This window comes from Diabrotica virgifera, chromosome 4, assembly GCF_917563875.1.
Source record: "Diabrotica virgifera virgifera chromosome 4, PGI_DIABVI_V3a".
NCBI lineage: Eukaryota > Metazoa > Arthropoda > Insecta > Coleoptera > Chrysomelidae > Diabrotica > Diabrotica virgifera.
In genome coordinates, this window is record NC_065446.1 from 264,337,889 (window position 1) to 264,350,126 (window position 12,238).

At 32.5% G+C, this 12,238-nt stretch overlaps 2 protein-coding genes across 2 annotated transcripts in view; one reads left to right on the top strand and one right to left on the bottom strand.

Annotated features, from left to right (window-relative positions):
- LOC114325265 (cilia- and flagella-associated protein 58) overlaps positions 1 to 12,238 on the bottom strand; it is a 53,368-nt gene that overhangs the window by 28,384 nt on the left and 12,746 nt on the right. The window contains exons 7-9 of the mRNA XM_050648939.1: positions 12,103 to 12,199; positions 11,879 to 12,029; positions 7,420 to 7,702 (exon numbers count right to left, since the gene is read on the bottom strand). Coding sequence (XP_050504896.1) covers positions 7,420 to 7,702; positions 11,879 to 12,029; positions 12,103 to 12,199 — 531 coding nt within the window. The remainder of the gene's footprint in view (positions 1 to 7,419; positions 7,703 to 11,878; positions 12,030 to 12,102; positions 12,200 to 12,238) is intronic.
- The window catches only part of LOC114325296 (triosephosphate isomerase-like), a 96,522-nt gene that overhangs the window by 25,667 nt on the left and 58,617 nt on the right, over positions 1 to 12,238 (top strand). The gene's annotated exons all lie outside the window — the stretch shown is intronic.

The window sequence follows — 12,238 nt, forward strand, 5'->3', positions numbered from 1 at the left end:
TTTAATAAACAACATATCAAAAAGTTCTACTCGAGAAGTAGGTGCTTTATTTTTGAAGTTATACTTCTTTAGGTGCGATTGAGATTGAGGGTGAATTTATATTGATCTGCGCGCATGCGCACACCGACAGTTTGGTATTAGTCTTTATACGGGCTCTGATTGGGTGTTGAAATTATCTGTCAATAATTGTTCAATATGGAGGTTATCGGTAAATAAAAATGTTGTATAATATATTAGTTTTTATTGTTGTGAGGACAGAAATAAAATCAAATTTATAATTATAGTGACTTTTTAAATAGTTTTGAAAAGCCACAGGTACGTAATTCTAAATGTTTCAGTTGTATTCCAATAAAAAATTATCTTCATACCTATTTGGAAAATGTAAAAAAAATAATGTACTTACCTAGTACTTGCTATGCTATACCCCTAGTAGGCAATGCTTTAATTTACATAATCTGATTACGAACAAACTTTCTACAAATTTTCATCTAATGTATCGTTTTCTTACTCTATATATTGTTGTATTTTGATTCGACAAAAATCAAACTAATAAAAATTCATATAAACAAAATGTCAAAAAGTTGCTCAGTTTGTGTATATTCCCACATGACGTATACGCGAAGGTGGTGCAGTTTGAAATCGCTTCAACTCTCGTACGGCGGGATCCATGGGAAGTAGGTTCAAGCCCAATGCAAGTTATATCATTTTTTTATTTTTTTTATAGATTTTATGATTGTAAGTATATTATTATATAATTTTTTCAGAAAATAGGTATTTAACTAAAATTTTTGGCAACAATTATTGTTCAGAAATCATTTGTGGCATTTTTCAATGTGTTTGTGTGTGTTTTATTCTTTTATTTTTTTAATTTTTGGTATTGTTTTAATAAAAAATTTTGGAAAGTAGTAGAGAAACTGTTTAAAGTATATTGATTTCGTTGAAATCATATAATAGAAGTATAACTTTTTACGTGCGTACAAAGTACACACATTCTTTTTTTTTATTAAACAAATGAACCGCGAAGTTTGATGTTTTTTTAAATAACTCCGAAAATATAAATTTTAGAACAAAACTGACTTGACCATTGAAAAATTCAGAAAGTTTAAAACATGCAAAGTATGCAGACTTTGCCCATCACAGTGCACCCTCGATGATTTATGGCTCGCAAATACAAAGGGCGTAGACGTAGCCCGATATTGGGCAGAAAAACTGTAGTCGGATCCAGACACGAAAAAGTAAAGTAAAGCGGCCAAATCCGCGAGTAGAACTTTTTACTTTAACATGTATATAAACTAACAAAAATAGTTTTAGAAAAATATAAGCTTTCGTTCTAATTGCACTCCCCTAAAAGCAGTTTTGTTTTTTTCGAAAGATTTTCTGGCCTGACATGATTCTTACGGTGCCTAAAGTTTAGCAAAATTTTCCTCTACGGCTCTTAGTCTATAATATTATTAAGAAGTAAGTTGTCTTTGTACGAACCTGTCACGTTTTTTTAACGCAAGCATATGGTTCGTTACCTTGAGCGCAGAAGTGCATTCAACACAGTCCTTGAATTTTTACGTTCGTTAACCTAGCAGCTCGCTTGTTTTTGCACTTGATTTCCTAGTTGGCATTTTTATTTTTGTCGCGTTATACAACCAAGAAACAAGAAAAATTAGATATAGGTATCAACGTTTTACATAAAATTATAGATTTGACGAAGAATTTGACAAATATCTCTATAATATGTTCAAGGGAATGCTATAAAAACGACTTAATTGGATAAAATGAAACGTTAAAAATGTTAATATACTTTGAAAAGCCATTTTAATTGAAATAAATATAGATTTTTTAGTTCGTCGTTTATTTCTCGTTCTTTTGAATTTCTCGTTCCAATCGTTTACAATCACCAGAAAAAACTCACCGGAAAACCAAATGTAACCGGTCATTTAAATACATATATGCAGATGATGTAGCTATCAGTAGCTATTAGTAGGAGCTTAAAATAAGCGAAACAAAAACGAAGTACGTACCGTCAAAAGACCACCTGACAATGAAAATAATAATAATAATATAACTATATACCATAGAACGTGGGGATGCCTTCACATATCTGGGCACAGAAATCAAATCAAAAGAATTCCATAAGTAGCGAAATGAATGCACGTATTTCCAGTGGAAATCGTACATACTACTATACTAAATAATCTAAGACAACCATAGACCCATTCAGGGTTATGATGCAAAAAGAAGAAGAAATAAGCACGTATTAAAAATTATAAACCGATATCGATTGGAAGAAGCAGTGTAGGAAGCCTCTTATAAAGATAAAGTAGAAGAAGTTTTATTCCAGAATATTGTACAAATGTCTAATCTATGTTATAAAGAAGAAGAGATGGGCTAAGACTGATAAAATAATTAATTTCGTGTTTAGTTTCAAATCTTCAATAGGAATGAGCATTATTTACAGTCGGAAAAATGAAAGATTATACCCATGAACGACCACATCAATCAGTTACTTTGTATTTGCTGTTTTTTTCTATATATAACAAACGTTTGTTATAGAAAAAGACAGCAAATACAAAGTAACTGATTGATGTGGTCGTTCATGGGTAATCTTTAATTTTTCCGACTGTACCTTCATAAGGTACCCATTATTTACCTTGGCTAAATAAGAGAATTCCATTCTTGGCATGCTTAAAACATTTGAAAATTTTCATATTTATTTGACAGTTTGCATAAATTACCCAAAAACTAGTAATATGCCTGGATCTCGCATACCAAAAAAAGTGTATTAATAGCAAGCTGAAAATTTGTTAATAGCTTAACGGTGTCTAGTCGGACAAACTTTGATGTACGGGAACACTGGAACAGGGGAAGTTTTAATTGTGGAACGTGATTTAATTGTGGAACTTGTCATCCTGACAAGTTTATGATTGTAAAACTAGCAGGCTGTTTTTAAGTTTATTCAATAGCAAACTTTATACAGGGTGTAACAAAAATACAGGTCATAAATTTAAGCACATATTCTGGGACTAAAAATAGTTTGATTGAACCTAACTTACTTTAGTACAAATGTGCATATAAAAAAAGTTACAACCCTTTGAAGTTACAAATAGTGTAGGAAACAGAGGTTGAACCTTGCAAAATGGACACAAGTCCGGTTTTATTTTTTTTCTGGTAGATCAAGGGGTGCTTATTATAAGACTAACTTTTTCTGAAAAAATTTCGCCCCGGAACCCCCTTTTTCACCCCTTTAAAGGGGGTAATTTGTGGTTTTTGCGGAACGTAGCCCTTCCTGTACCTTTTACAAAAAAAATTTTTTATAGAAATATGAAGCGGACTATATTTTCTATGATTTATTTCCCGACAGCATATGTCTATCATCCACCGTTTAGCGGGGGTGGCGCCCCAAAGTTGACAAGTTTTTAAAAAAGATGTTTTTAAAAAATATATATTTTTCCCTAACTGTAATGGAAATTAGGAAGAAATCCTGCGACAAGTATTCACAAATAAGTGACTGATTTTTTGGTATAGGTTTCACTTAAGGGTAATTAGCCTATTTTTAATTACAGGGTGTTACATTTTAAAAAACTCCTTTTTATACCATCTGAACCGTTTATGCTAGAGTAAAAAGACTTTCAGCGATTACCCACGTATTGGTGCTATTTACAAATTTGTATAATTTACCCCCATTTTTTCCTCGGAACCACCCCAAAAAAAGAAGAATTAATAAATAAAGTGATTTTCTTGAAATCCTTCACACACAATGCCCTTTATTAATATGCTTCATATATCATTTTGTGCACGTTATTATTATTCATGCATGGACACCAAAAGCGATTTCCTAGTGCAACCCCTGTAGCCAAAAATAAATAAATAAAATGGGGGTTGAAACTTTTTTTTTGTTTTTTGCTTTTTGATCCATACGGGCATATGCTTCATCAATAGTGCTTTTTAAAAATATATATGGTTATTGCAAAATTCCTGCGGAAACCACCCCTATCCTTGAAAATATACTGCAGAAACTACCCCTATCCCTTGGCGAGCATGTTTTTACGATTTCCTCATTACTTATGCATTCTTTTTAAACAAAACTTATACAAGGTTAAAGACCACTATTTACTCTAAAAATTAGGTTCTATTCATTTTTTTCGTATAAGCAACCGTTACGGCACAGTGGCGCCGTAAACTTCGTGATATGCTTTGGCGGGCTCCAGTTTTTGTTTTTTATTTCGTCACTTGTTTGTTTTATTGATAAAGTACTTATGTAAAATAAAATAACACAGTGTAAGCTACAAATTATGACCTATACACATTTTACATTCTTTGCCTCCCAAAGCCACAGTGGTGGCCCAAAATCAATTTTTGCATATTTTCGCCACCTACACGCATTTTATTTCATTAATGCTACCTTAATAGCACAATATTTACCCTTAAGTGGTCGCTAAGCAGTGGTGTATCCAGGGAGGGGTGATGGGGGCGATCACCCCCCCTCAAACCAAAAGTGATATTATATTTAAAGATTATAAAAATATTCATTTATTTTTATAGAAATACTTATATTATTATTTTTATAATGATGGCGTACTTTTTATGTTTTAGCGACAGTGGCGGATCCAGCATCGTTAAGGGGGGTGCCAATTGGCTAAATTTCTATAAAAATAAATGAATATTTTTATAATCTTTAAATATAATATCACTTTGGGTGTGAGAGGGGGGGGGGTGATCGCCCCCATCACCCCTCCCTGGATCCGCCACTGCTTAGCGACCACTTAAGGGTGAATATTGTGCTATTAAGGTAGCATTAATGAAATAAAATGCGTGTAGGTGGCGAAAATATGCAAAAATTGATTTTGGGCCACCACTGTGGCTTTGGGGGGCAAAGAATGTAAAATGTGTATAGGTCATAATTTGTAGCTTACACTGTGTTGTTTTATTTTACATAAGTACTTTATCAATAAAACAAACAAGTGACGAAATAAAAAGCAAAAACTGGAGCCCGCCAAAGCATATCACGAAGTTTACGGCGCCACTGTGCCGTAACGGTTGCTTATACGAAAAAAATGAATAGAGCCTAATTTTTAGAGTTAATAGTGGTCTTTAACCTTGTATAAGTTTTGTTTAAAAATAATGCATAGGTAATGAGAAAATCGTAAAAACATGCTCGCCAAGGGATAGGGGTAGTTTCTGCAGTATATTTTCAAGGATAGGGGTGGTTTCCGCAGGAATGTTGCAATAACCATATATATTTTTGAAAAGCAAAATTGATGAAGCATATGCCCATATGGATCAAAAAGCAAAAAACAAAAAAAAAAATCAACCCACATTTTATTTATTTTTTTTTTGGCTACAGGGGTTGCACTAGGAAATCGCTTTTGGTGTCCATGCATGGGTAATAATAACGGGCACAAAATGATATATGAAGCATATTAATAAAGGGCATTGTGTGTGAAGGATTTCAAGAAAATCACTTTATTTATTAATTATTCTTTTTTTTGGGGTGGTTCCGAGGAAAAAATGGGGGTAAGTTATACAAATTTTTAAATAGCACCAGTACGTGGGTAATCTCTGAAAGTCTTTTTACTCTAGCATAAACGGTTCAGATGGTATAAAAAGGGGTTTTTTAAAATGTAACACCCTGTAATTAAAAATAGGGCAATTACCCTTAAGTGAAACCTATACCAAAAAATCAGTCACTTATTTGTGAAAAATTGTCGCAGGTCTTTTTCTTAATTTCCGTTACAGTTAGGGAAAAATATATATTTTTTAAAAACATCTTTTTTAAAAACTTGTCAACTTTGGGGCGCCACCCCCGCTAAACGGTGGATGATAGACATATGCTGTCGGGTAATAAATCATAGAAAATATGGTCATCTTCATATTTCTATAAAAAAAAATTTTTGTAAAAGGTACAGGAATGGCTACGTTCCGCAAAAACCACAAATTTCCCCCTTTAAAGGGGTGAAAAAGGGGGTTCCGGGGCGAAATTTTTTCAGAAAAAGTTAGTCTTACAATAAGCACCCCTTGATCTACCAGAAAAAAAATAAAACCGGACTTGTGTCCATTTTGCAAGGTTCAGCCTCTGTTTCCTACACTAAAAATGAAAATCGATTTTTTCCAATATATCGAAAACTATTGGAGATTTTTTATTGAAAATAGACATGTGGCATTCTTATGGCAGTAGCATCGCAAGAAAAAATTATAGTGAAATTTGGACACCCCATAAAAATTTTATGGGGGTTTTGTTCCTTTAACCCCCCAAACTTTTGTGTACGTTCCAATTAAATTAATATTGTCGTACCATTAGTTAAACACAATGTTTTTAAAACTCTTTTGATTCTTAGTACTTTTTCGAAAAGTCAGTTTTTATCGAGGTATTTTGAATATTTGTCAAATCCACCACATATTTGTATATGGTTAAGTACGATTATGGAGACTTGGTAATATGTAATATGAAAATTTATGTATGATTTACATTTTTAGGTATATTTTGAACCATATTAAAAAAGAAGCCACATCTCGATAAAAGGTGCCTTCTCGAAAAAATACAAAGAGGCAAAAAAGTTTTAAAAACACTGTGTTTAACTAATGGTACCGCAGTAATATTTTAATTGGAACGTACACAAACATTTGGGGGGGTTTAAAAGAACAAAACCCCCATAAAAATTTTATTTAAACAAGAAATAAGCCTCAACTCGACGAAAACTGCCTTATCGAAAAAATATTGAGAGGTAAAAAAGTTTTAAGAATATTGAATTTAACTAATGGTACCACAATAATAATTTAATTGAGACGTACACAAAAGTTTGGGGGGGGTTTAAGGGAACAAAACCCATAAAATGTTTATGGGGTGCACAAATTTCACTATAATTTTTCTTTAAGATGTTCCTGCCTTAAGAATGCCACATGTCCATTTTCAATAAAAAATCTCTAATAGTTTTCGATATATTCGAAAAAATCGATTTTCATTTTAAGGGCTGCAACTTTTTTATGTGCATATTTGTACTAAGGTAAGTTAGGTTCATTGGAACTATTTTTGGTCCCAGAATATGTGATTTAATTTATGACCTGTATTTTTGTTACACCCTGTATAATATATTTATGAAAAAACATTTGTCTGACAAATATTTTGGGCATTTTACATGGCATTGGGCAAGTTCTGTCCGACAAAATACATGGGACGTTTTCGTAGTTTGACGTTCGAAACCTGTAACCTGTTCCATAATTAAAACTTCCCCTGTTTCAGTGTTCCCGTACATCAAAGTTTGTCCGAATAGACACCGTTAAGCTATTAATAAATTTTCAGCTTGCTATTAATAAACCTTGATTTTGATCACTAAAGACTGACTTAAAATAAGTAAGATAATTAAAACGTTTGTAAAATAATCATTTTTACTAAAAATTTACCAAAAACAAACGTAAAAAACTTGCACTTACTTTTGTAATATTTGTATCTTCTGCAAGAGATCCAACACTTCGGGATCAGATCCAGCCAGCTTCCTCCATCGGTGAATGTTGAGGGGATTTTGTACCTCTTGCTCCAGAGCCTTGCATTTCAACCTGCTTCTGGTCAAGTCTCTTTCTAAATGGAACACCTCCTGTCGTAGCTCTACCATACTTGCCATGGTTTTGGAAATATGTCCTTTCTCTTGTCTCAAACGTTTGATTTCTAGTTTCAGCAGTCGTATGTCGTCAAGTCTTAGTTCGTAGTGAGTTTCGCCTACAAAGTGATTACATTAGATACAAAAAAGTATAACTGACTCACAGTTTGGGTTGGAAGCAGGAAAACCTTTTCTTCGATGTTGATACTTCCTTTTTATTTTTTCTTAGTCTTTGTTGAATGGTTCCTGTTTAACTTTTCGATAAAAGCCATCCTCTTCCTCCTAAGTGCCTTCTCTATTGAGGTTGGCGATCAATATGGCAAATTTCTCTCGGTTCTGGGCTTGATGAATTAAGTCATTTCCTGTTGTGTGAGTCCAATCTCTCATGTTCCGTAGCCAAGATTTTTCTTTCTTCCTATATCCCTTTTACCTTCGATCTTGCCTTCTAACATTACCAGGAGCTGCTCAAATTCCCTATGGCGCATTATGTGTCCTAGAAGTGACGTCTTTCTAATTTTGATAGTATTGACCAGATGAGGACGTGTGTTCGTTATTTTTAGTACTTCTTCATTCGCAGTTCCAGCTTATTCTTAAGATTCGGCGGTACATCCACATTTCGAATGAATTCAATTGGTTGACGTCATCCAGAGGCGTGCGGTCCATGGAAGCGGGGGAAGCACCCTTCCCTATTATATACTTCGATATAACAAAATATATTATTAAGGCTATGGGTACATAATTCGCAAATATTTTACGGCTATCCCTACCTTTTCTGTCTTTACATGGCAAATTACGTGTAGTAAAATTCACACTGGTATGGATATGTACATATTACTAGAATGTCATTCTACTTGACAATGTCATAACTAGCTTAAAGAGATGGCTTTTGAATGTTCTTGGATAACTGTTATTTTTGTATAATTGCAAATTATTAATTCAGTTAATAAATGTGATAATTTTTTCACTAGCTATGTATTCAGTGATTGTAATAATTTATATGTACCTACAACAAAGACAAATACTCAATAGAGAAAAGAGGAAAAGTGTTAAAGTGATTTTTTAATAATATATTGTTACTATGGAACTCTTACAATTTTGAACATCTTTAACAACAAAATACTTGGATCACAGAATATATCTTGATGTATTCTCTGCTTATATCTTCCATAAATAATACACAATAAATAACTTTTTATGAAGTTCACCTCTTAAATCAATTATTTATCAAATACACTATACGCTGTGAGCTCGTACGTAGAGGGGATATTTACAAATTCGCGAGCGCCAGTAGTGGCAAGTCTGTAAACGTTTACCGGAAATTTGACATAAATGTCAAAGTGATTAATTTAAAATTAAAATTAAAAACATTAATTATAAAAAATATTAGTTGATCAAAGCTGTGGTATATATTTTTACCTTAAATATACTTACGTTTTAAATACTGAATTTACCTTTTTTTAATGTTCTGTAATATGTAATTATAACTACATTCGCTCTCGCGAGATTTTTTTTGAGACATTCGGAATAGGAAACGTACAACACAAAAATTCCTACCTCACACTATTAACTGCTAAAATCAACTCAAATCAACTTAATCTCTCATTAAAAAAAGAAGAATTATTAGAAATAGTGGGAGTGTCTACTAATCTCATAAAATTTTGTGAAGTTTATTTCTACAAAATATTTTTATTTTGTACAATAAATAATTTTCTCATTTGCTATCAATACATTATAATGGTTTAAATAAATAAATATTGATTGGCGTAAGGTTTATGTTATTTTTATGTCTGTTTACTATTAATAATATTGGATATGAGCAGGTGCGTTGGTTTTGTAGTAATTTCCAGTCACTTCTGACAACTGAATTTTTCAAAAAAGAAATTACTAACGTCAGTGTCAAAAGAAATCTCGCGAGAGCGAATGTAGTATATAAATTAATCTAATAATATTGGCGCCATCTACACGATAATTGTGAAATCCAAAGTAAGAAATTAATATTTCATCAATAGAACGTCAAAATGATTAGCAAAATCTTAAAAAAATCTATTACAATTTAATTACTTTTAGCGTTGTAAATATTAAGCGATAACAATTAAATAATAAATTTAAAAATTACCGGTGAAAGTTGAATTAGTAACCGCTAGGATCGACACCAGCGAAGCTCAGAGCGTATACGCTGTGAGCTCGTACGTAGAAGGGATATTTACAAATTCTCGAGCGCCAGTAGTGACAAGTCTGTAAACGATTACTGGAAATTTGACATAAATGTCAAAGTGATTAATTTAAAATTAAAATTAAAAACATTAATTATAAAAAGTATTAGTTTGCCAAAGCTGTGTTATATATTTTTACCTTAAATATACAATACGTTTTAAATACTGAATTTAAGTTTTTTTAATGTTCCGTAATATATAATTATAAATTAATATATTAACCTTACCGCCATTTATACGATAATTGTGAAAGTATCCGAAGTAAGAAATTCATATTTTATCAATAGAACGTCAAAATGATTAGAAAAATCTTAAAAAAATCGATTATAATTTAATTACTTTTTTGCGTTGTAAATATTAAGCGATAACAATTAAATAATAAATTTAAAAATTACCAGTGAAAGTTGATTAGTAATCCGCCAGGAGCGACACCAGCGAAGCTCACAGCGTATACGCTTAAGCGTAAACAATATTCTATACAAGAATGTTCTACATACAAAAGGTCCTATACATAATTGTTATAAAATCAACGGTTCCAGAGTTACGGAGGGTTAAAAGTGGAGGTGTTCGATACTTTTTATATTATTTGGACAATTAGATGATTTTGGGTGGTGAGGTTGACTTATCTTCAAGGGCTTATCACTAACATACCATCGGCCACTGAAATAGCAAATTTTATTTACAAAACCCAATCCTGTTAAAGAAAATTTCTATAAATTGCCCAAAGAATATAAAAAGTATCGAAAACCTCCACTTTTCACCTTTCGTAAGTCTGGAACCGTTGATTTTATAACAATTATGTATAGGATCTTTTTTGTTTTAAATTCCATGTAGAATATTTTTGTATAGAACATTGTTTACGCTAAAGTATAGTTTTAGAAATATTGACGAAAAACGTAAAAAAACTACTAATTTACCGACTTTTCCCCCATCTCTCCCCCCCCCCAAACCGGACGCTCAAAATGGTGTAACTTTTTACTGAACAATATGTGGACCATATAGAAAAATTTGGTGTTGAAGGAAAACTTTTACTTTTAATGTCTGGGTTAGGCCATTTTGGACCAATTATACTATACTACCTCCGTAACTTTGGAACCGTTCATTTTAGAAGGATTATGCATAGGGCCTTTTTATTTCAAATTTAATGTAGAACATTTTTGTATAGAAGGTTGTTCATGCTAAACCGCATAGTTTTAGAAATATTGACGAAAAACCTACAAAACTACGAATTTACCGATTTCTCCCCCCTCTCCCCCCAAACCCGACGCTTAAAATGGTGTGACTTTTTTCTGAACATTATGTGGACTATATAGAACAATTTGGTGTTGGAGGATACTTTCACTTTGGATGTCTGGGTTTGGGTCTAGTTATACCATACTATTATGATAGCTATGTGATGTACGTCCAACCCTACTTCTTTAGCACTTCAATTAATTTTTCGTGTTTGATGAGGTTAGAAGGCCTTTCTATAATCGAATAGAATCGAATAAAAGCCATAATAATTTTAAAAAAATGGCAGGAAAAATGGACAACAAAGAAAAAGAAGTTGAGTACTAAAGTAATAAGCAAGTTAAGTAAAAAATATAGAAAGAACAATAAATGAAGAAGAAAATAACGATAAAAGAAAAATAAATGGAGAAATAAAGAAGAATAAGTTAAAAAGTTTCAAGCATGAACAGAATTGTAACTGTGGATTGGAAGGATGATGAAGTTACCTTGGACAGCAAGAAAAACTAACGAAGAAGTACTAAGGAGGGTCAACTAAGATAGAGAACCTGGTAAGGACTGTTAAACACCGACAAATGTCTTATCTGGGACATATATAGATAGGAAATCAATATAGAATACTACTACAATAATTGATCCTTAAAGGCTGTAGAACTGTATGAAGAAAACAAGTTTTTTAGTTAAAAAACATTCGTGAATGGACTCAGATATCAAATGCAGGACAATTATGTTGCAGAAGATCGAGAAGCCTTCGCAATGGTGATCATCAACGTCGGATAATTCTGACACGGCATGTGAAGAAGATTGACTGTTGTTGAGACAACAGTGATTGTCTGGTTTTAGTAAGACACTTACCTCTTGTTAGCGTAGCTTGCAAAATAACAATTTTCTCGTTAAGCAACGCAATCTCGTCGTTCCTTCTTACTAATTGTGATCCCAGGACGTCCCGTTCGTTCATCAGTTGTTCCAGATCCTTAGCTTGTTCTTTGATGGTTCGATTCAGATTCTAGACATAAGAAGTAGGTAACAATTGCTATGGGTAAAATGTAAATTTTAATGCGGTTTGATATTAAACTTACAGCTAAGGTTTTATGAAGCCTTTTCTCTTCTTCGTGCAGTTCCTTATTATCGGTTCTCAAGACGCGGATCTGATCCAGGCCTGTCATGACCTCTATTCTATATAAAAAAATTAGAATAAGTATATATGTATATTAG